The sequence below is a fragment of the Microcaecilia unicolor genome, chromosome 2 (genome assembly GCF_901765095.1).
Source record: "Microcaecilia unicolor chromosome 2, aMicUni1.1, whole genome shotgun sequence".
Taxonomy (NCBI): Eukaryota; Metazoa; Chordata; class Amphibia; order Gymnophiona; family Siphonopidae; genus Microcaecilia; species Microcaecilia unicolor.
Window position 1 is genome coordinate 52,048,649 of NC_044032.1, and position 26,014 is coordinate 52,074,662.

A 26,014-nucleotide genomic window follows, 5' to 3' on the forward strand; every position below is an offset into this window, starting at 1 on the left:
CACAGCTCTGGTTTCTCTGACTCCCTTACTAGGCCATCAGTAGTACAGTTTGATGATGTGATATTCCAAGTCACAGTTCTTATTGTGACTCTTGAAAGTAGTCCAGTTAACAAACATATAAATGGCAAGAGGCGTACTCGCTCGCAAATGCGCAGTAGAGACTCTCTCTGTCCCGCCCCCGCGTCAATACGTGATGACGGGGGCGTGACAGAGAGGGAACCTGCGCACCTGCGAGTGAGGGAACCGCTGTCGCCACCACTCCCCCCCCCCCCCAGGGTTGCCGCTACCGTTCCCCCCACCCACCAGGAGTCGTCGCCGCCGCCGCCACCCACCCTCCACCCGGCCCGGCTACCTGGCTTCCCTATTCAAACCGCCGGAACGCAGCACACAGCTCATCTGAGCTGCCGTTGGCCTTCCTTACCTGCCTGTGTCCCGCCCTCACCGACGTTACGTCACACGAGGGCAGAACACACACAGAGAAGAAGGAAGGCCGACGGCAGCTCAGATGAGCTGTGTGCTGCGTTCCGGCGGTTTGAATACTGAAGCCACGTACCCGGCCCGGGTGGAGGGGCGGCGGCGGGGACTCCGGGGGGGGGGGGGGGAGGGGCGGTGGCGACCTATCCAGGGGGGGCTTTCAAACTCCCCCCCCCCCCTTGCTTTACTAGCCCGTTTTTACGGGCTCAACGGCTAGTATACAACATATAGCAGATCAGGACAGCAAAGTCCATGTAATCTGCCCTGAATTTTATTCTTGTAGTATTGTTTAGGCTCCAGTTGATCTGTCTTCTCCTTCAATCGTTTGCAACCAAGGCTTCTGTTTGCTTATTTAATTACCTCCTATACATTGCCACTGCTCTTGCCTCCACCTTGTCCACTGGGGAGAGCAATCTATACATCCACAACCCTACTGTGAGGACATATACTCCAGGGCCACTCTTCCAATCTCTTATCCTTACCTGATGGATTGCAACTTCACCTCCATTGAAAAAAAAAGATTTGCTTTCATTCTTCTGGATATTAGATTGTAAGCTCTTTGAGCAGGGACTGTCTTTCTTCTATGTTTGTGCAGCGCTGCGTATGCCTTGTAGCGCTATAGAAATGCTAAATAGTAGTAGTAGTAGTAGTAGTAGTAGTAGTATATGTTGAAGTATCTGAATGTCTCCTTCATATACTACTACTACTACTTAACATTTCTAGAGCACTACTAGGGTTACGCAGCGCTGTACAATTTAACAAAGAGAGACAGGGTTAGGTGCCGAACGCAGCATTGATATAGTCTCTTCTTCCTCAGGAGACACATTCCTAGGTCCTTAAATCTCCTCGCATAAGACTTTTGGTGCTCACCCTAAAGGACCTTGGTAGCCCTTCTTGGAGCTCTTTCTGTTATGTTTACATGCCTTTGGATTCATGGCCTTCAGAATTTCATAGATACATATTTCTGCATGTTTGACAATCTATACACACACATCCATGGGATATGTATACAGAAAAAGGAAGTTTGTTTATGTATTTATTTATTGCATTTGTACCCCACATTTTCCCACCTATTTGCAGGCTCAATGTGGCTTACATAGTACCGTCAAAGGCGTTTGCCCAGTCGGTGGATAACAAATACAAAGTTGTATAGTGATCGTATGATGTATAAGTGGAGGGTCGAAATGGATGAAGATTGCGCGTTGTCCTGTGCGATCACAGTCATGCTGTGTTGGTAGGTGAAGAGGGTTACCTGGGGTCGTTGGGGTAGGCCTTTTTGAAGAGGTTGGTTTTTAGTGATTTCCTGAAGTTCAAGTGGTCGTGGATTGTTTTCACAGCTTTTGGGCCCATTCCATAGTTGTGCGCTTATGAAGCCGGCTGCATAAGTTGTTTTGTATTTCAGTCCTTTGCAATTTGGGTAGTGTAGGTTTAGGTAGGATCTTGATGATCTGACTTTGTTTCTTATTGGTATGTCTATGAGATCTGTCATGTATTCTGGGACTAGGCCGTATATGATTTTGTGGACTAAAGTGCAGATTTTAGGACTTTTTTTTTTCCCTAGTATACTGCAGCCCTAAATTCACTGTATATAGAATTTATGTAAGTAAATCTGTCCTCACCATTCTTTATTAGATATTTTCAAGGATGCTTGAAAACATTTAGATGGTCTAGGGAAAAACCTATTGGTGAATTATCAAAAATTGGTTCCTTATCTTTAGTGTCAGTTTACAAACATTTTGAAAAACAGATTTAATTTGTTTTTGATCCAAAAATGTTGTTGTCCCTTTAATGCTAAAGAATAACCTAAGAATCCTGTCACAAACTGGCTCCAAAACAAAGGCCAGTAGCAAAGTACCACACTCGGAAGTCGCTCCAGAGATGTTTCCAATGTCTGAGTGAAGTTCAGACTATCCAAAGATAGGGTGATTAAGAAAGTGTGTGAGGACTACCCACCCCCAATCTTATTTTTCACTAGCAGATAATATCTGTAGATAGACCTTCGTCTAGGACCTTAAGGGCCTTGATATGTCTCTTCAGATTAAATAGTGGGATACTTGGGGAAGTTTATACATCACAGATTGGAGGGCCTTGCATGATTTTTCAACTGAAATGACAATGTTAACAAATCTATGTAAGCCACATTGAACCTGCAAATATGTGGGGGAATGTGGGATACAAATGCAATAAAATAACAGTAAAAAATAACTCTCTGTCCAGTTAATTGTATAGCAGAACATTACTCTACAGCCTTGAGCAGACAATTGATGGATGTTTGCAGGGCATCTGCCTTCTGGTCTGGCTGTACAATTTCCCTTCAAGTTTGTGGACTTTAGATGAAAAGGTGGGAAAACGTTCGAACAAGCAAAATAATAAAATGAATCACCAAGGTGTCCAGGATTACAATGGCATCTCAAATAAGTTCCAAGGTGAAAATTGCAGGCTCACTTTAACATTCTCCATGAACATCGGAATATAGTATCAGTCTTCGCAAAAAAAAAAAAAAAAGAAAGAAGCTGCCTCTCTCTGAACCTTGGCGATGCCAGAAGGCGTCACACACACCCATTCACCAAAACTCCCAAAGCATCTTCTGCCTTTGCTGTATGATAGGGAGTTCCAGGGCTTTTTTTGAGGGGATACTTGGGGGTACTGAGTACAGGCACCTTTTCCATTGTCTGCTAAAATTGACCCAGGTCCCCAAGTTTTAATGAAAGATCTCAGGCTCTACACACCAATTCTGCCTTGTCATAGATTCTGTGACTGGTTGCAGGGGGCCTGGCTATTGTGGGGAGGGTGCCTCAGTGATCACCCCACCCCTGAAGGGTGGCCTAGCATTTGAGTACCGGCACATTTTTCACTAGAAAAAAACGCTCTGGGGAGTTCCCATAGCCAACTAACACTACAGCAAAGGTTCCAGTCTTCTGAACAGCTAGAAACTATGGGAGAACTCTGTCAGGGTTCAGCAGTACATCTGGCTTCTACCTAGTCATGTGATTCCTGAGGCATAAGATATGCCAGACCCAGATGCCGTGAACATAAGAATGATAATCTGATAGGGATTAGAGGGAGCTGCAGGGCATCCTCTCTTCCCCTCCATTTCAACAAAATAAAAACAAATTTTCAAGAAAGTACAGCACAGGAATGACATCATTTTATAGGCAAGCACCATTTTGGATTTGCCCCCCACCCCTCCCCAAAGAAAGTCTTTATTTTTTGTTGATTAGTGTTTATTACCAAGTCTTCCATGCTGTCAAACTTCTGAGCCCTTAGGTATTTCAATACTGCAAGTCTGCAAGTCACAGATATCTCTCTATATAAAACGCACCTCCAACGTTCTGAAGCCTCCACAAGTCCCAACGTTCTAAATGCATGGTGGTGAAACCAGCAAATCGCCCATAAGTGTTTGCCCCGCCCCCTGCATCAAACATCATGACGTCAAGGGCGGACCAATGACACTTAACCAATCGCATCGCGAAACCGTTACTAAGCGACACTACGTGACATACAACGCATTGCGGACCAATGAAAACCAGCAGCACACAGTTGCTAGGCAACGTAAAAAGCAACGCTAAAATGACCAATCACGAAACAATGCTACAGAACAAGGAAGCAGAAGGAAGAACACAACGAGCAACTGACCTGCCACTATCACAGGGACTGCTAGCACCTCTCTCTCTCTCTCTCTCACACACACACACACACACACACACACAATCACACGGGACACAGAGGGGATGGAAGACAAGGAAAGAATCGCTGGGTATGGAGGGGGCGGCAGGGGAGATAAGGCAAGAACTGCCTCAAATGTTTGTGCTGTGCTTTGTACAATTTTAATGCTGTCTCTTTATTTTGACCCTACCCTTTCACATTCTCTTTCACACAGACGCACACACACACTTACACTGTCTCTATCTCACACACACATACACCCACACACATATACACAGTCTCTCACACAGACACACAAACACACCTCAAATGGTTCAGCTGTCCTATGTAAAATTTCACTGCTGTCTCTTCATTTTCACCCTACTCTTTCACACAGACACACACACACTTTCTCTGTGTCACAGACACACAGACACACATACATATACACACTCTCACTCTCTCTAAAACCTTGCTAGCGCCCGTTTCATTTGTTTACAAAACGGGCCTTTTTTACTAGTCAAAAATAAAACAAAAACAATTTTTGAATGACTTTTGTTCCCTTTTCTGGGGCCTGGAGAGGCCAAGGTGCTAGTTTCATATTGTGCATAAGTAATGTATCTAGAGTCCTCATGGTTTTGAGTAAACACACAAAAACAAGGCATTGGGATGTATGGGGGGGAGGGGGGCAACATTCTTAGTAGACTGGCCACACAGACATCCCAGCAAAGCAGTAGGGCACCCTAGGGGGCGTTGTAGTGGACTTCACATAAAAGGTCCCAGGTTTACATATTTTGCCGCTACCCCCTTATATTGTATGGTGAGCCCTCACAAACCTACTACTACTACTACTTATCATTTCTATAGCACTATTAGACGTACACAGTGCTGTACACTTGAACATGAAGAGACAGTCCGTGCTTGACAGAGCTTACAATCTAATTAGGACAGACAGACAGGACAAACAAGAGATAAGGGAATATTAAAGTGAGGATGATAAAATAAGGGTTCTGAACAAGTGAATAAGGGTTAGGAGTTAAAAGCAGCATCAAAAAGGTGGGCTTTTAGCTTAGATTTGAAGACGGACAGAGATGGAGCCTGACGTACCGGCTCAGGAAGTCTATTCCAGGCATCTGGTGCAGCAAGATAAAAGGAACGGAGTCTGGAGTTAGCAGTGGAGGAGAAGGGTGCAGATAAGAGAGATTTACCCAGTGAACGGAGTTCCCGGGGAGGAATGTAGGGAGAGATGAGAATAGAGAGGTACTGAGGAGCTGCAGAGTGAATGTACTTATAAGTCAATAAGAGGAGTTTGAACTGTATGCGGAAACGGATAAGAAGCCAGTGAAGTGACTTGAGGAGAGGGCTAATATGAGCATAACGACCCTGGCGGAATATTAGTCGTGCAGCAGAATTTTGAACAGATTGAAGAGGAGAGAGATGGCTAAGTGGGAGACCTGTGAGAAGCAAGTTGCAATAGTCTAAGCGAGAGGTGATAAGATGAGGGTTCTGCTAGTTTGCTCAGAAAGGAAAGGGCGAATGTTGCTGTTATTATAGAGAAAGAAATGACAGGTTTTGGCAGTCTGCTGAATATGTGCAGAGAAGGAGAGGGAGGAGTCGAAGATGACCCAAGGCTACACTACAGTAGTCCTTATGCCTACAAGTGTCACCTATATGTAGGTACAGTAGGGTTTTGGTGGGTTTGGGAGGGCTCACACTTTTCACCATAAGTGTAATAGTTAGAGTGCCCCCTTGTGATTTGGATGCACTACAGAGAAAAATGTCTCAAATCCAAGTTTTGAAAATTGCAATTTGGATGTTTTTTAAAGAGAAGAATGTCCAAATGCCACTTTATGCTGTTTTTAAAGACGTTTTTCTCTTTTGAAAATGAGCCCCTTAAACTTAATCTCTCTCTGCTAATTTTGGGAGACAGAGCATAGAAGTCTGCCGACTCCCATCCTACTTCCCAATGATGAGTTACCTTGGAAGTCCACTCCAATACTTTATGGTTTGCAGAAGGCAATATGGATAAAGTGGTACAGTTGCTGTGTTGGTCCACTTTAAAAGGTAATACACAGAAGTAAAACAATGATAAGATGTCTGGACAATATGAGCAGAATATGACAGGATGAGAATATGTAAGTGAAACACAAAAATCTTTCCAATGACAGTCTCAAGGGGAATTCTAGTTGTGTAATGTTGGTCTTTTCAGGACCATAGTACTGCATCAATGATGGGAATACTAAGGAAATTGCAAAACTACCCAGGAATGTAAGACTTTTGGAGAAAAGGATTATGGTATACTTCAACAAGACAGGATTTCACAGTGTTCTGGGTTTCCGATTTACATTATAAACCATAAAATTATACTGCATTAGCACCTTCTGATCACCCATCCATCTCTCCCTGTTTCTGCCCTCCCCCATCCTTTCCTTTTGAAACCACCATTGGAATGCTTTTATATTTCAACTAGTAAACAAAGGCCCGTTTCTGAGCGCAATGAAACGGGCCCTAGCAAGGGTTTCATGGCTGCATGGCTCGTCGCAGTTTTACCTGGTTCGTGGCGTGCACTGCTGCTGTTTCCGTTGTAGCTCTGTGTGGGTGGCGGTTTTCGTGCCCCGCCCTCGACGTCATCGCGTTTTGATGCGAGGGCGGAGCAGAGCTTCAGTGTGGAAATCCGGAGTTTGTGGCCTGAGTAGATAGTTGGAGGTGAGAATCTGCTCCGCCCTCAACGTCATAACGTTTGACGCGAGGGCGGGGCCCACAGACTGTGATTTTCGTGGCTTCAGAGCTTCGAACATACGAACTGGCTTCAGTGACGTCAGCAGTCAATAGAAGGTTGAGGGTGAGTTTTTTTATATATATAGATAATACGTTCTGATACTGTCATCATTTGCTCATAACAGACCCAAGGAAGAAGGTTCTGGCCTTTGAAAGCTAGTCAAAAAGTGTATTAAGTTAAGTTTAATAAGAAATAAAACAAAAACCAAAAAATAGCCTTTATTACCAGAAAATAATATGAATTTGAGTGAATGGAGCCTAACTGCTGAGCAGTGGCATCCAAATGAAAGACGACATACTAGACAGAAGAGACAGCTGAAAGAATGGTTTTGATTTCCAGGAATTCGAAGGCTTTGCTGGGTTGGATTTAAAAAAAAATAACGGGTCAATATTCAGAATGATTTAATCAGGTTAAATCGCGGTGAGCAGGCCCTCCCTAGATTTTCAGTGGCACTTAACCGTGCAGTGCCACTGAAAATCTGGAATGACTGCTGCGGCACTTGCCAGGGCTGTCTGGGCACAGAGGAGGAGCTAGGAGTTATGCGGACACCATGATTTTCATTGCCGGCACCCACATAGCCAACTGGGCATATAGGATCGCACAGTCTTAACTTTGCCGAATTAGCTATGCAGGTACGACACTGAACATTGACTGTATCCACATAACTTCTGGATGCCACCAAACACCCAGCTATTTAGTTCTGGTGCCTGGATAGGACTCGGCAATGGTGGCGGTCAGTGTTTAAAAATACAGCGACCATCATTAGCTGAACATTGACCTGAATATTTCTGAGGCATCTGTAAACGGAAGGGAGAGACCCTAAGCCTTTGAATGCTCACATACTCTTTTTGGTATTTGGCAAGGTCTTTATTAGGCCGACACTGCAACAGCTGCCAGATCTCAGCAACTAAGCAGGATTAGACCTGGCCAGTACCTTGATGAGAGACAGTGTAGAAGTCCATTCAATGTAGGCTACATAAGACAATGGAAACCACTGTGAAAGTCAGGTGCATGATGAGCCATGACTGTTGAAGTCTGTGAAAATAAGTATGACTTTTGCTGAATTCTGGCACTGTGGCTTCTCCCTAACACTGCCACATACCAGAGCTTCAGAGAAAACAAGATAATTGTTCTGCTGCACCACCAACTAGATACCAATTTGTTTTTCATCTTGCCCTTTTTGCTTTAAAATTAAATCTCCCTTAAAAACAAACAAACTTAAGCTCAATTTCCACCATTTCATGCAGAAATCAACACAATTACCAGAGCCTTTTTAATATGAAAATCTCTGACCTTCAATTTGCTATATATAACCTTCCCTTGTCACAAGGCTGCACATAGCAAAACAGTCGTACACGTACCCTATCTGATGAACACAGCTCTTACGTAGGAGAAAGATATGTTTTGCATTTTCACATGCCCAGAGGCCAAACTGCTGTGTTGAAAATTTTTCAAGTGCAAGGTGAATGGCAGTATCACAAAACTAATACGACGCACCCTGTTTGCAGAGTAATGTACAGTACTGGTACTTTGGGATAGCAATTTTCAAAGCCATTTCTACAGGTAAAAAGCGTATTACCAAGGGAAATCAACTTCATAAAACTGCTTGCCTCTATGCAGTTAAAACAACCCACATAATGCTATTTTGTATGTACTTTTACAGCTGCAGAGTATTCAGGGGACAGGGTTCAGCAATGATGCAAGGGTATATGACACTTTTGGCTCATAGCAGTAACCATCATCAACCTGGTGGTAACTCAGGAAATATCAAAAGACATTGCTCGAATATCTGGTCAATCATTTTGGTTCACCCATCACTCTGCAGATGGCCAGCCACTGAGGCACATGGGGGGGCTTGAGTTATCTGCAGCAGGGCCCATTGGAATAAAATGGGCCCCGCTGCAGATAACTCAAGCTAAACTTTAGTAAGGTGGGGGGGGGGGGGGGGGTCGATGTAATGCCAGTGTAACAACTTTTCACCCTCCCATATGAAAAAGATATCAAGAAATCTACTCCATATTTTGATGTTTGAACCAATGGGAAGGATATATAAATTCTTCCTCAAATTCTGCTACTACCAGGGAAACTACAGAGGGAGCTACAGAAGCCCCCATAGCCACCCCACGATGTTGCTCATAGTAGTTACCCTGAAAATAAAAGTGATTATGTTCATTCAGCAAAATGCACCAACTTCATCAAAAATTCTGTAGGCATATGGGAAGGGAGTTGGCGTGCTTCCAAATCACCTTCAATGCTGTGTCCTGAGATATTATAGTGTATAAAGACACTATATCCATACATACAAATATAGGTGAAGATGTAACTTCTACATCATGCATTAATCTGAGAAAATGGGTGGTATCCTGTCTATATGATTTAATCTCACGCACACAAGGTCGCAAAAAAATGGTCCACCAATTTGCGCGGAGGTTCCAATACTTTATTTCTCAAGGATAAAATGGGGCGACCTTGGGGATTCTCTACTTTTGTATGCACTTTAGACACAGAATATATCCATGGAGTATTTGGACGTTGAAAGGCAGAAGTATAAAAAAAATGAAACAAAAAGTACCAGGGGCCTTCAAAAAAAAAAAGGGGAAAATAGAACCTGGGTCAATTCAAGGTTCTATTTCCCCTTTTTTTTGAAGGCCCCTGGTACTTTTTGTTTCATTTTTTGGATTTTTGTTTGTACTTTGCTTCCTCTCTTTGCTACACGAAAGGCATAAGTATGCCATCTCCTTTGCAGTGATTATATTAGCTAGAAAAGCCTCTCCCACTATATTCTTGATTTTATTATGTAATTTGCCAGTGAGATCACTTTCCAATAAATTGTGTCATTATCTAACACTTGGCGATTAGCTTCAATCAAGTAAGTGCATTTAGATTGAACTGTAGTAGTGCCCCCCCTTGTCTGCCTTGAGAATCATCAACTCATGATTGTCTCGTAACTTGTACAGTTCTTGTCTCAAAGCAGAAGAAATGTTATGCCACTTTTACATTTTACTAAACTTGGCTTCCAGAATAGCTAGTTCACGTAAAACGTGGCCATGGGAGGAGCATATATAGAATCTGGCCCATATGGTAATCAGAATTTCGGTATACTGTTGCCTTGCTGTGGGCAAAGCACTCGCACAACGATAGGCCTAATAACATACATATATAGTATAGTAACATAAAAATATAAATACAAAATGTGTCAATATAAAAAAAGCAAAAGATTAAAAGAGGGAAATATAATACAAACTAACATAGAATGGAAAAGGGGAGAAGAAGGAGCAAAAAGAACAATAAAAGGACAGGAAGGAAGAAGAAATTAGAAAAGGGAGGCAGGAAAGGATGAATGTTAGAGGACAGGAGAGAAAAGAAGGTTGGCAGGAAGGAGAGGAGCAGAGGAGGATGGAGAAAGGGAGGAGGAGTCTGAAGATGAAAGGGAGCAGAGGGGTGGAAAGATCTAACCTAGGAGAGAAAGGAAAGGGAGAGTGTAGAGGAGGGATAGAGAAGTTTGGATACTGGAGAGATGAGGAGGATCCCAGCAAACAAAGTTACAAGGATACAGCCTGAGGTGTAAATTTTTTTTTTTTTAAAGGGCAGCTAGTTAACACACCTTTTTAAAGCACCTATGTTAAGGCTATTTTAAGTACATACTTGTCTTTATAAATGCTAGCCTAAGTGGTATATGCACGTAAACCCATAATAACAAAGGGGTCCTTTTACTAAGGTGCAATATCACATTTAGCATGCTCTAATTGCTAAGAAGCCTATTTTATATCTATGGACTATGTATTTATTTATTTATTATATTTGTATCCCGCATTTTCCCACTAAAAGCAGGCTCAATGCAGCTTACATAGTAATAGGTAACACAGAATGTTATGTAATGTAGGAAATTAAGTATAACATAATAGAAGGATGGATGGGTAGGTAGGTAGAGACAGGTGATAAAGAGAGGAGGAGGAGGGTAAGGTGGGAGATAGATTCTGGGTCAATGTCGTTTTCTCTTCAGTATATGTAAGGTAGATGGGTTCATGAGATTAATCTGGGTCTTTTGGGTAGGCTTGTTTGAATAGATGGATATAGATGTAGCATGTGCTAAATCCATTCCATTCCTGTTTTTATATCCAACCTAAATCAACCTGGAATCAAAGTGGGTTACATCCAGGAAAACAACAACTAATATAATACCAAGCATACGCTACTAATCTTCCCTATATTTGTTAAATAAGTAACTTTTCAGCTCTTTCATATAATTAGGAAGTATTGTATTTTTGGTAAAAGGACCCCAAAGTAACATTCCTACTATAGCTACTGGAGGTTTTGAAGGGGCATATTCAGCCTCAATATTTTCACCTCTTTAAGTAAAATTTAGGAAAATATCCCACAAAAGGCATTTTCAAGGCCCGCTGCTCACTTACTATAACATTCACACCAAGCGCAACAAGTTTTACTTTCAGCCTTTGCGTAATATCTGGTAGTGGTTAACTGTAAAACATCTGTGGACTGATTTATACACCCTCTGTAGAACTAAAAAAAAAAAATCAGAAGACCTGAGTATTTTACAGATTACTTATTTGCTATTAGAGGCCCTGCAGGAGGAAGCTAAGACAGCTGTTCTGGCTCGGTTCCTGCACATTTGCATCTTGGTGATGTGGGGGATTTCTGAAGTTCTCTTCTTCCTTCTGCCCTGAGCAGGAGGGTGTTACTGTCGCACAGTATTTCCTAAATATTACATGGCCATGACGCCAGCCCTATACTACTGCCACAGGCTCAAACGTAGCAGAGTTACAGCTGCCCTGGTTCTCAGCATCTCTGTGCTGGCTGATGACGTAGCTTTTTTTTTTTTTTTCTGTGACCCTATTTGGGATTGTAACCAGCAGCTCTCCCTGCTGTATATTTTTTCAAATAAAATCTAGAACGAAAAGAGGATCAGTGATTTAAAACAGATTTTACTGGACACATCTAGGCCTTTTTCAGTAGTAACTCAAGGTGTTACATTCAGGTACAGTACTGTCGCTGGACTAAGAAATGAGCTTAGTGAACCCTTATGTGGGTCTTTCCTACGTGCTAAGCCAGGGGTTCCCAAACTTATTCGGTTCGCAGCAACCCCCCCCTCCCCCGGCCACATGGGTCTCCATGGTACCCCCTCCCCTGGTCACATGGGTCTCCCTTTCCCTGCAGCCCCCTCCTCTCACACCAACACACCTCTGCCTCCCTGCAGCCCTCTCTTTTTTTGATACCAGCACATCTCTGCCTTCCCTAAATCCAGCATCGCTCACTACCTTCCTTCCTGCAGGTCCAGGATCACTGCCACTTCCTTCTCCTTGCCGCCGCAGTGCTTGCAGCTTACGTTTTCGGGCCGTCTGCAATTCACACAGGCACTCCGGGGCCTTCCCAGTCTCCCGTGTCCGGCCCTCTCTGACGCAACTTCCTGTTGCGAGAGCCGGAGGCGACAGAGGGAAGTCCCTGCAGTTCCTGTGTGAATTGCGGACGGCCTGAAAATGTAAGCTGCTAGCACTGCAGCGGCAGCGGGGAAAGAAGCAGGAAGTGACAGATGCCGGACCTGCTTGAGGGGAAAGTAGGGAGCGATGTGCTGCGGCACCCCTGATAGTTCGCTGTGGCGCTCCAGGGTGCTGCGGCGCACAGTTTGGGAACCACTGTGCCGTCCATTTTTAGTGCAGCCAGCAAAAGAGGGGAAAGGGGATAGGCCTTGATATACTTCCTTCCTGTAGTTACAATCAAAGCGGTTTGCATATCATATACAGGTACTTATTTTGTACCTGGGGCTGTGAAGGGTTAAGTAACTTGCCTAGAGTCATAAGGAGCTGCAGTGGGAACTGAACCCAGTTCTTCTGGTTCTCAGACCACTGCACTAACAACTAGGCTACTCCACTCCATGTGTGTATTATTTGAATTTATGAGCGTATCCTAATATTTGCATTAGTTTGCACCCAGAAAAAAAAATGCAGAAAAAAAACAAAAAGAAAAAAAAAACCTTGGGAATTAGTCATACAGCCTGTTACATTGGCTGCCCTTATGACCTGAGCCGAGTCAGCTACTAAAAAGTTAACGGATGGAAACAGGAAGAGTCAATGTAACGGAAAAGATTTTTTCCCTAACAGAATTGGTGTGGGGTTTTTTTCTAGCAAAAAAGGTGCCGGTACTCAAATGCCAGGCCACCCTTCTAGGGTGGGGTGATCACTGAGGGACCCACCTCACAATAGCCAGGCCCCCTGCAACCAGTCACAGAATCTATGGCAAGTCAGAATTGGTGTATAGAACCTGAGCTCGTTCATTAAAACTTGGGTTCTGTGGGTCAGTTTTAGCAGACAATGGAAAAGGTGCCGGTACTCAGTACCCCCTCAAAAAAAAAAAAGCCCTAGAATAGATTAGTAAAATCTGCATTCAGACATAGATGTCCTTTCTCTGTGACATACACATGCACACTGGTGTGATTCAAGGGTCTTTTCATTATGTACAAACCCCAGGACACCGTTCCCTCTATGCTGAGCGGGAATTCTCCACCTACAGCCCTGCCAGTAGAAGGTGCTGTTTCACTATAACATTTTCAATAGTGAGGGACAGGCAAGCTCTGCAGGACTCCAGGGAACCTTCTTGTCCCTAGCAACTGAAACAATATTGATGCACTACCTCCACTGGCAGCTGTGCAGGTGGAGGACTCCCACTCAACTTAGAAGGAAGGGTGCCCCGGGATGCTATAATGCTGGGTGTCCAAATTTCCAACTAGCGTGAAAATTTACATAAGAACATAAGAGTAGCCATACTGGGTCACACCAGTGGTCCATCTAGCCCAGTATCTTGTTTTCCAAACAGTGGCCAAGCCAGGTCACAAGTACCTGACAGAAAATCAAATCGTGGCAACACTCCCAGGGCAAATCCCAGGGCAAGCAGTTGCTTCCCATGTCTCTCAATAGCAGACTATAGACTTTTCCTCCAGGAATTTGTCCAAACCTTTTTTTTAAACCCAGATACGCTAACTGCTGTTACCAGCTCCTCCGGCAAAGAGCTCCAGAGCTTAACTATTTGTTGAGTGAAAAAATATTTCCTTCTATTTGTTTTAAAAGTATTTCCATGTAGCTTCCTTGAGTTTCCCCCAGTCTTTGTACTTTTGGAACGAGTAAAAAATCGATCTACTTTTTCTACACTACTCAGGATTTTGTAGACCTCAATCATATCTCCCCTCATCCGTCTCTTTTCCAAGCTGAAGAGCCCTAACCTCTTTAGCCTTTCCCTATACAGGAGGAGTTCCATCCCCTTTATCATTTTTGTTTGCACACCTAACGTAACTGTGAAATTAGCCACCAATTGGCATTGAGTATAAATAATAGCTCTAAAGTGTCATTAATTGGTACTCTTTTGTATTTATGCATGTAACTGCACTTAGGTGCTATTCTGTAAACATAACACCTAAATGCTCTAGCATGCAACTACAAAGGGGGTGTGAACATTAGGGGGTCAGGGGCGTGTCTTGCATAATTCATAGAATACTATCACTGATGCACACAACTGCCAACTTCAGGTGCCAGCCTTTGGCATGTGAACGTTCTCACGTCTAAAATTAGGTGCCTTTGTGCTGACTTGCGTTCTATTGTATCATAGCAATTATGTACGGAATTGGCACTTAGCGCCTAATTTATGTCGCTCTTTCTAGAATCTACCCCCCCCCCCCCAAATTGAAGTTAATAGGCTTATATAGGTTGGGTAAAATAAATGACACAGTTGCAAGTTCCTACTCCAGAAAAAGAGAATGAAAGCTTATATCCTATATAATAATTCTCACCTCCAACGTTCTGACTTGCCTGGGACCGTGGCTCATTCCGAGTTGGTCTGCTAGGCTCCGTAGATCAGGCTGACATCACCGTAGCCATTATGATGTCAACTTCAGAACCCGGGGGGAAAAAAACATGCCTCACAGCTGATCCATGTCCAGAGGAGGGTCGCTGGACATGGGTGGCTGGAGGGGGGGCAAGGGAGAGAGGAGGGTCGCTGGACATGGGTGGCTGCAGGGGGGTCGCTGGACATGGGTGGCAGGAGGGGGGGCAGGGGAGAGAGGAGGGTCGCTGGACATGGGTGGCTGCAGTGGGCGCAGGAGGAGAGGAGGGTCGCTGGACATGGGTGGCTGCAGGAGGAGAGGAGGGTCGCTGGACATGGGTGGCTGCAGGGGAGCTGAGGAAAACCTTGCTAGCGCCCGTTTCATTTGTGTCAGAAACGGGCCTTTTGTACTAGTATATATATATATATAAGAGATCCAAGTAAACTCCGTAATAAAGAAAATGTTCTATTCAATGTGGAGACTTAAACGAATAAAACCTTTCTTTCCGAGGGAAATCTTTCGAAACCTAATACATAGTAACATAGTAGATGACGGCAGAAAAAGACCTGCACGGTCCATCCAGTCTGCCCAAGAAGATAAATTCATATGTGCTACTTTTTTATTTGTCCTGTCCTCTTCAGTGCACAGACCGTATAAGTCTGGCCAGCCCTATCCCCGCCTCCCAACCACCAACCCCGCCTCCCAACCACCAGCTCTGGCACAGACCGTATAAGTCTGCCCAGCACTATCCCTGCCACCCACCACCGGCTCTGGCACAGACCTTATAAGTCTGCCCAGCACTAGTCCCGCCTCCCAACCACCAGCCCCAGCACAGACCGTATATGTCTGGCCACACTTGCCCCGCCTCCCAACCACCAGCTCTGCCACCCATTCTAGGCTAAGCTCCTGAGGATACAATCAATGGTCCTAAGCCATGCAGATTACTGCAACGCAATCTATGTGGGATGTAAAGAACAACTCGCAAAAAATCTCCAGACCGCCCAAAACACAGCTGCCAGGCTGATATTTGGTAAATCACGCTTAGATAGTGCTAAACCCCTCTGAGAAAAGTTGCACTGGCTCCCAATCAAAGAACGGATCATTTTTTAATTTTTTTTGTTATATTTGTACCCCGCGCTTTCCCACTCATGGCAGGCTCAATGCAGCTTACATCTTCAAAATATGCACCTTTGTCCACAAAATCATCTACGGCATAGTCCCAGGATACATGACAGTCCTCATAGACCTACCAACCAGAAACAGAATCGGATCTTCACGATCATACCTAAACTTACACTACCCAAATTGCAAAGGACTTAAATACAAAACAGCTTGCGCATCCAGCTTCTCCTACGTAAGTGCACAACTATGGAATGGACTCCCAAAAGCTGTAAGAGCAATCCATAACCATCTAAACTTCAGAAAATCACTAAAGAAAACCAACCTCTTCAAAAAGGCATACCCCACTGATCCAACGTAAATCCACAACCAATGATCGTACTGACTAATATACAATCCTCATTCCCTTCTACCTTCACGGTGCCTGACACACACCTACCTCATCTGACCACAATACAACCTTGTATTTGTTATCAACCGACTGGCGAACCCCTTTTCGGTATTATGTAAGCCACATTGAGCCTGCAAATAGGTGGGAGAATGTGGGGTACAAATGTAGCACATAAATATTGTGTGTATGTATATATATATATATATTGTAAACCACTCTGACAGCTGCTTTAAGGGGCCCTTGTACAAAGGCGTGTAGGTGCCTACGTGCGTACATTGTGCATCAAATTAGAACTACCACTCAGCTACAGTGTGTCCCGAGTGGTAATTCTAGTTTTGACATGCATCCAAAACGTGTGGCAGAAAACTATTTTCTACTGCATGGCAATAACCGGGCAGTAATTGGTAGTGTATGTGCCTTGACGATTACCGCCTGGTTAACACGTGAGACCTTACCACTAAGTCAGTGGGTGGCGGTAAGGTCTCAGGCCCAAAATGGATGTGCACCAATTTTTATTTTGCCGCAAGTCCATTTTCGGTCAACAACAACAACAACAAAAAAGGCCTTTTTTGCAGGCCTGCTGAAAAATGGACCTGCGCGCATCCAATGTACTTTATTCAGCATGCCTTAGTAAAATGGCCCCTAAGAGTGGTATATCCAGTCTTAAACTTGAACATGATCATAGATTAAGAGAGCTGAGGACACAGACATTTCACAGGTTTGTCCTCTAACCCCTGGATGCCACTCCCATCTCTGGGTAGGATAGGTTTCCTGGTAATAAATGCTCCTTGTGACAAGGCTATTCAAGGGTCCAGTTACTTATATTCTGAACAAAGGGCTTCCCGTAGTGACAGGATGTTCTTGGGTTTAGTATTAAGCTTTCTGTGATGCAGAAAGCCAAACCTGTTTCCTCTGGGTGGTCACCCAAGCACACAACAGACCACATAACAGATAAACTGGATTTGTTGTTTCTTGTCGTCCTCTTCTGGGAAATCACTTACCACACTGCTCATTTCCTCTCTTATCTTTTGGTGATTATGCATAAGGATTTTGAATGAACAGGGTGTGATGGCTGCAGAGGTTACAGAGCTTCCTGAGGTCTAAGTCTGTGGTTTGTTTCCTCAGAAACGGCAGCCTTGGGTTTTAATAGTATGATATAGCTGAAGGTCAGTCGGCGTATTCTGTGCTTTTCATAGTCTGTAGTGTCTCCTTCATTCTTTTGTTTCTGCCTTTGCCTTTTTGCTGTTTTATTTCCTACTTTCCAACTATTTTAATCAGCAGGGCAGCCATAAAACCATTTTAAATAAATCAGTTGATACAACAAAGGGTTTTTTTTTGTTTGTTTTTTTTAATTACCTATTTATTCTGACATGTTTTTAATTGCTGGGATGAATTAAGTCCTTCACGTTCTCAAAAGTCATATTTTTTCAAAGTGGGCGACCTGGGATCCATCTTTTACCTTGTCTCCGTGAATTCCAGGTCAGACCCTTTATGCCATATTGCTTAAACTTAGGGGGCTGTTTGTTAAACTGCACTAAGCAGTTACCCCTGGATTCTATATATAGGGCTGACATTTCAGCGTGGATGCAAGATGTGTGTGCAAACAAAAATTGGTTAATGAGCCATTAACTATCAATTGACTTTTAAGTATTAACGTTGATTAGCACGAATTTGAGTTTTGCACATGCATCAGCTTGGCGTGCTATTCTGTAACACCAGGCACCTAAATCCCGTAGCGCGTAACTCAAAAGGGGATGTGTCCAAGGGAAAGGCACAGGCAGGTCAAGGGGGGTGGTGCTGAAAAGTTGCACGCGGTGTTACAGAATAGTGCTATTTACGTGCTGAAACGCCATGGGTTGGACACTGGCATTTATACCAGCTGGAATAAACACCGACGCTCAACTTTGAGCGCGAGAACTGGCTGTAAACACTTTTCGATAAAGGGCGCTCATCCCAGAGTGCTGTTTATAGCAGTGCTGATTTTTGAGCACCATTTATACTATACCCCGTTTAGGGCTAGATTCTATATATGGTGCCAAAATATTGGCACTGAAAAAAGTGCTATTTTATAAGCCGTGCTTGAAGCTAGGTGCAATTTTTAGAATAGTGCTTATGCCTGGGAATCACGCCTAACTTTAGGCTTGGCCATTTGCACCAACTGAAACGTACAAATATACGTGCCTACATTAGGCACATATCCCCATTATAACACACATTAATTTTAAGAACTTCCCCGTGTCCTTCCCATTTCAGTACCCCCCTTTTTCAGATTGCATGTTCAATTAAATGTAATTAGCGCTAATGCTTCAGCCAATTATTGGTGCTAATTAGCTTATTGCGTGCACGAATTTTGGTGACTTTTACAAAATTAGGGGGTTAGTGCATGAAATTAGCACACAAGTGAGACAACCATTACTGTGCTCCTAAGGACATAAGGAGTGGGAAGTGGGCAGGTTATGGGTGTAGACTGCTCATTACGGTTAACGCATGTACTTTACTACATGAAGTCACTTGTGCGATTAGTGAAGATACACTTACTCCTAGATTCTATGTATGGTGCCTAAAAGTTGTATGTTTAAATTTGGCAATGCGGCCAGATTGCGCGTGCGCAACTTAATTGGTTAACAAGCCAATCAGCGCCAATAATTGGCCACTAACAAGCAATTAGCACTAATTAAAATTTACATGCGCAACTTTCTAAGCATATTCTGTAAAGTGGTGCACATAAATTCTAAAGTGTGGATCACAAAAGGGGGCATATCCATGGGAGGGGTATGGGCGTTCCTAAAAATTATGTGCACTTTTTATAGAATATGCCCAATCTGCACCTAAATTAGGTGTTGGCATTTACACCAGGTTTTTGTTGGTGTAAATGGTTGCACCTAAATTTTAGTCGCTGGGACAGATGCTAAGCGTATTCTATAAACTGTGCCTAAATTTAGGCGAGGTAAGTAGAATAGTTCTAAGCACCGTTTTTTTCAGCGCCATTTATAGAATACTAGTAAAAAAGGCCCGTTTCAGAACGCAATGAAACGGGCGCTAGCAAGGGGCCCCGTCCCTCCGAGGTACTTGCCTTGTTCGCCACAGTTTCCGTTTCGGCCCTCGAGTGTCATAGCTTCGCCCTCGACGTCATGACGTTTTGACGCGAGGGCGGTGCAGACACTCCAGGGCACACCGGATATCTCGGGCGCCTCAACTTCCGTGGAGGCTTCAGAACGTTGGGGTTGCCTTTTATATAGAGAGACTAGTAAAAAAGGCCCGTTTCTGACAGAAATGAAACGGGCGCTAGCAAGGTTTTCCTCGGAGTGTGTACGTTTGACAGAGTGTTTGACAGTGACTGTGTGTGAGAGAGAGTGAATGTGCGAGTGTGTGTGCGTGACAGAGAGAGTGACTGTCTCCTCTGTCCCCTGCCTGTCTGTAGCCTTCCCTTCCAGTTCGTTCCCTGTGAGTCCAGCCTTCTGACATAATTTCCTCTTTCCGCGAGGGCAGGACTCTGAGGGAACGAACTGGATGGGAAGGCTACAGACGGGCAGGGATTTCAAAGGAGCGACGGAGAATCGATGGGTTCCTGGAGAGGGGGACAGGGGAGAGAGGAGAATCAAGATGTGACGGGTCGGAGACCAGGGCACCGGTGAGCACAATGCAGGATGGTGCAAGCGACGGCAGTGGCCGACGAAAAATGGCGGATTTTGAAGAGCTGAGGGTGAGTGAAACATGTCTAATAGCTGCCCTGGGGTGCAGAAGAAGGGTGAGATGTGAAGGTAGCGAGGGAAGGAGAGTAATGGCCGCCATTCTTATATCCTATCCTATATAATAGAAAGCACCTCCAACGTTCTGAAGCTGACTCCATTACACTGTGACGTTGCGGAACAGTGACAGCCAATGAAACGCTGAACTACAGACTTACGAACCCTACACTGCCACAGTGCCACGGAGTCAGCTTCAGAACGTTGGAGGTGCTTTTTATTATATAGGATAGTTCTTACTGCCTACTAAATATGGGCAGTGAAAAGGTAATTCACGAAAGGGTGTCTAGATTTAGGCAACAAGGAGGTGCCTATCTGGAGCCTATTTTATAAAGCAAAGTAGATGCCTACTTTCCTTTTATACAACACTAGTATAGCAGGTCAGATAACGTGTGTATAATTTAGGCTTGAACATTAGCTGTAGAGCTGGTGTAAATACTTGTGCCTAATGGCAACATTAACAAATGGCTATTAATACAGAAAAAAAGAAAAAGGCCATTTTTACTGCTGTGGCTAAAATGGACTTAGATGGTTCCCAAAAAACAACAAGGCAGACGATCCGCAAAATCCAACCTGGAGACAAACAAAGCAGATCAATCGGTAATACAAATCAATCTTTATTATAGGGTAAACACCCCAATGAAAAATGCCCGACACAGGCTGTGTTTTGCCCAAAGGGGCTGCGTCGGGGGCTCTAAAATAAGGTTTTCATTCACAACAAATGTTTTTTTTTTTTTTTATAATTCTTATTTATTGCAATCCAAACTATATCCATATACATCAATCTCAGAATAAACAATAAACAAGTACAGTGTTTGAGTTGCTTGACTTTTTTTAAACATTTGTCTCAACTAAACCTCCCCTTTCTCCCCCTCCCTCCCCTTCCCCCCCCCCCCCCCCCCCCCCCCAACCCTACCCTCCCAACTTTATTTAACAATTCAATATCTTGCTTCTTGCTACTGGAGTGAGAGAGTCCCAAAATGGAGACCAATAGGCTCATTTTCAAAGCACTTAGCCTCCCAAAGTTCCATAGAAACCTATGGAACTTAGCCTCCCAAAGTGCTTTGAAAATATGCCTCCAAATGTCACAAAACTGTTCACCTCGCTTGGAAGCCAGGTCCCTTATTCCTTTCTTCTCTAGCGCATAGGCTTGAATCATTGCTGACCTCCAGTGGGATATGGTTGGGCGATCCGCAACCAACCACAACTGCAAGATGACTCGCTTTGCCATCAAGACTGCTCTTTTCAAAAAAGCTTTAAATCCCACCGGGGCCGGCTGTTGTATTCCGAAGAGATCAAACAATTGTCATGGTGATGGTTTCCACAAATTATTCCATATCTGGGATACGTGCGTGTTCAACTCAATCCAAAAAGATTTTATCAATGCGCAACTCCAATACATATGTCCCAAATGCACGTTAGCACCATTGCACTTTGGGCAGGTATCAGTATCTCTAATAGTAGCTCTATATGCCCTATGGGGTGATATGTGCAGACGGAGCAGAAATTTATACTGCATCTCCCACCAAGCTGAGTTCTCCGTTATTTTGTATAAGGACTTGAGACATACCCCAATTTGTTCTGACTTGAGGTTAAGCCGCAGTTCTGTATTCCAGGCGAGCACCACCACCTGATAGTCAATTGGCTTTAATGAGTCTCTCAAATTGCTATGAAAATACACAACAAATGTTTAATAAAAAAAGTATACGCCCTAGTTACCACCAAATGTAGCAAATGGACTAAGAACTAAGGCACAATAGCAGGCAAACAGCATACAGGCTTCGTCGGAGATAAAATCACACTCCAGACAATGACAGCATGTAACCACACTCTTCAATTTTGCTGGAAAATATTCCTCTGGGCGGGTGCAGGTGCTCCTCTCCATATAGTCCGTTCACTTTGCTACAATTAAAACGTTGGCAACAAGAGAAGTTAAGCAAATGGGAAAGTGTGGGACTAGTGGAGAGTACCCTTGGGAGAGGGAAGGGGAAATTGGGCTTTTGAACATTGGTGTCTGCAACCCAGAGTTTGAGCCTGAAATGGGTACCACCTCGTTTCAGAGTTGGAAGACAAACGGAGTGAGGTATATCACATACCTCATTCCGTGTATGAGATAACTAGGGAAACCTTTCCATCTTTTCAGCAGATTCAGCTTAAATGGGGAATACCGTGCTCAAAGATGCTTGTGTTTCTACAGGCAGGACACTACTAGTTAACTAAGGGGAGACATCGAAAAAGGAGAAATTTATACGGTATAACACAGTTGGGGCCCTTTTACCAAACTGCGGTAAGAAATGGCCTTAGCGCAGTAGTTCCCAAACCTGGTCCTGGAGGCACCCCAACCAGTCAGGTTTTCAGGATACCTACAATGAATATTCATGAGAGAGATTTGCGTTCACTACCTCCACTGGATGCAAATCTCTCTCATGAATATTCATTGTAGGTATCCTGAAAAGCTGACTGGCTGGGGTGCCTCTAGGGCCAGGTTATGGAGCCACTGCCTTAGTGCATCCTTATGTGGGTCATTCCTACGTGCTAAGGCCATTTTTACTGCAGCGGTAAAGTGGCAGCATTTTCTGTTTTCTCTGTTAATGGCTATGCACTAATTTTCCCGTTAGCATGTGTCCATTAACGTGTGAACCTCTACTGTCACCTATTTTGTAGGCAGTAAGGGCTCCCACGCTAACCACACACTAATCAGTGTGCGGCAATGTAGCTACGCTAACCAATTAACGCACCCCCAGCACTAAAATATAAATTCTGTTTTTTTAGCACGTAGGTAGCATGTGCACATCCAAAAATTACTACAGGACGCCTGATTGTAGGGGCAAACTGACCATTCGGGCAACTGGGCAGTGCCAGAGGGCCCAGAGGCTCTAGGGGGCCAGAGGCTCTGCCTGGCTGTCCGCCGCCACACACTACAGCCCCCACGGGGCCCTGGTGGTCTAGTGGCTGCTGCCGCTATTCTCCATGGTTGCACCGCTGTGTTTACAAAATGTCTGCCAAGACTCCTGCGGTAGACTCACGAGGGGCGAGACTACCGTGGGACGTCTCAGCAGCCATTTTGTAAACACGGCGCCGTGACAGGCAGAGTAGAGGCAACAGGTGGGCAGGAAAGAGGAGGTTTATTTCCTGCCCCTGAAGAAGCCACAGCCACTAGACCACTAGGGCCCTTCAAGGTGTGTGTGTGTGTGGGGGGGCAGAGGCAGCATGGCAGGGGTGGGGGCACTAGTGGCAGCAGCAGCGACATGGGGGGGCCCAGAGTACTCTGTGCCCAGGGGCCCAGAGTACTCTCAGTCCACCCCTGCCTGATCGTGTCCCACAGTAAGCCCTTTTTTTGCAGTGGTAAGCATGCATTAGTGCTTACCACAGCTTAGTAAAAGGACCCCGGCGTTTCTAACGGTGCCCTTGGGGATGAACAGAGTCTTGGTTTGGTATAAAGTGGTACAGGAAGAGATACTAGCTCCACATCTAACAACTCTTGTGGAGTTATGGTCAAAAGATCTGTAGGTGTTGTGAAGAAATATATTGAAATTGGGATCAGTTCCACAAAGAATGCAGGATTGCGAGAGCTTGTCACACCTTTGTGAAAGGTCCCCTTAGCAACCAGTAGCACTGGAATCATCATATTTTCATTTATACACTATGAAATCTGATAACTAAAATCACCACTACATCTTGGATCTTTGTGGTTAAATCCTTTTTCTTTTTCATTATACAAACCTTGTGTACAGGTATATAAGGACCATTTTATGGGCAGTTATAGGGCATATAAAGCACAGAGTATTCTCAGGGATTTGGGGGTACCATCACAAGTAAGACATTGTCTGTCTTCAGACTAAAAATATGTAGCTCAAATACTAGTAACTTTGGTCTTGAATGCCGAATTTGACAAGTGTGCCTTACATTTACTGTCAGTTTAACTTATTGCTTCTCAAATCTGGTTTCTAAGGTCTCCCCAAAGGGTCTTACTTTTCAGGGTATCCAGAGTGAATATTCATGAGATGGGTTTTCACAGTTTGGCCTGGTATGGTTCTCCTGAGTTCCAAACCTGCTGTCAGATGTTGGGGGGACTGTATTTTAAAACCACTGCGTCGGGTATTCTTGGTAACCAGGCAAGCATTTATTATTGACAGGTGGCCATAGGCTAGCGATGGTGCATGTGTCTTAAAGAGGTTCTTCAGCTTATCCTTGGTGAAATCATAACGGGACAGATTTCTTTGTCACCCTTGCCGTGTGCTCACTTTCAGGTGTTAACAAAAACCCTCTGTCTTGTGTTTCAGGCTGCAGCAGCTGGGCTGAGCTATGTGGGAGGATATGTTATCAGCTCCTACAAGAACTTTGACCACTTTCTGGAAGACAAGTACACCATGGTACCTGCTGTCATCATCCTGGCAGTCGCTGCTGTGATGTTCATCATTGGGCTTATAGGCCTCTGTTCCACAATCAGGGAATCTCGATTTGGTCTGGGAATTGTAAGTTTCACTTTCCTGAACATTGAGTCTTTATTAAATTTCCAGCTCTGTTTTTCTGAGGGTCAAGGTATTGTTCTATCCAGATCTGGAAGTCACGTTTCAGTTTGCAGTACCTGCTGCTATTGCACTACTGTCACTAGTAGCAAAATCCTGTGGGCCCGATAGTCAAAAAGATTTAACTGGGCAAGAGAAGCTCTTCTGCTTAAATCACGCTCGGTGGGCAAGAGAAGCTCTTCTGCTTAAATCACACTCAGTGGGCTGGCTGCTGATATTCAGTGGTAGTTAATGGGCCAGTGCTGCTGAATATGGGAACTAACCAGCCAACCTGAAAGCGAGCAAGAGAGGGGTGCTACAGGGGCAGAGTCGGGGAGGAGCTGCAGGTATGCGTCTGCCAGCAATAATCAGTTCCAATACACATATACCGTATTTTTGCAATTATAACCTGCAAGGTATACATGTTTTTATTTACCGTGACTACACATTGCGGGTTATACATGACTTTACATTTCGAGGCAACTCCCGAAATGTTTGCATGAAATACTTTTATTAGAAGAAGCATTTATTAAAGTCCCCATAGTTACATTTGGTAATATACTTTATAAGGAGGCATTCAACAGATCTATAGCAAAGTCATTCTGATGCATAAACTTATTCTCCCAGTTTACTCCTCCTTAAAAATTCGGAATCATCATGTCAATGGCTAATGCTTTAGCCTTCTGTTTTATGCTGATGGTGGAGGAGTGTGGTAGCCGTGTTAGTCCACTCTTAAGGTTATCAATAGAAATCAAACAAAATAAAACATGGAAAAGAAAATAAGATGATACCTTTTTTATTGGACATAACTTAATACATTTCTTGATTAGCTTTCGAAGGTTGCCCTTCTTCGTCAGATCAGAAATAAGCAAATGTGCTAGCTGACAGACTGTCATAGTAATGCTTGAATGTTTTCACTTATATACACTGTCAGCTAGCACATTTGCTTATTTCCGATCTGAGGAAGAAGGGCAACCTTCGAAAGCTAATCAAGAAATGTATTAAGTTATGTCCAATAAAAAAGGTATCATCTTATTTTCTTTTCCATGTTTTATTTTGTTTGATTTCTATTGATAACCATAATGCTGATGGTGGAAACAACCTTGCTGCTGTCTCATTGTGTAAATACCCACTGTTTCAGATTTGCTTCCAGATTCGGCCATTTGCAGACTTTCCTTGTCATGCACGTTTCCTAGGAATGGATTTTTGCTCAGCTTTGCACAACTCACAGACTTCTCAGCAACAGAAATCGTACGCCCAGCTTCACTATTTCCATGTTCTTTCGTGTATTTGACTGCCGATAATTTAAAATCGGTGTATATGACTTTCTTTTTGGCATTGCAAATGGACAACCGGTAAATTTATGGCAAACCTTTCCTTCATATCATAAGTACGTAAGTATTGCCACACTGGGACAGACCAAAGGTCCATCAAGCTCAGCATCCTGTGGCCAATCCAGGTCACAAATACCTGGCAAGATCCCAAAAAAGTACAAAACATTTTATACTGCTTATCCCTGGCCAG

General features: G+C 43.9%; 1 protein-coding gene across 1 annotated transcript in view; it reads left to right on the forward strand.

Moving 5' to 3' along the window:
- LOC115462881 (tetraspanin-36-like) overlaps window positions 1–26,014 on the forward strand; it is a 56,273-nt gene that overhangs the window by 1,459 nt on the left and 28,800 nt on the right. Inside the window, exon 2 of the mRNA XM_030192941.1 lies at window positions 24,266–24,457. Within this exon, the coding sequence (XP_030048801.1) occupies window positions 24,266–24,457 (192 nt within the window). The remainder of the gene's footprint in view (window positions 1–24,265; window positions 24,458–26,014) is intronic.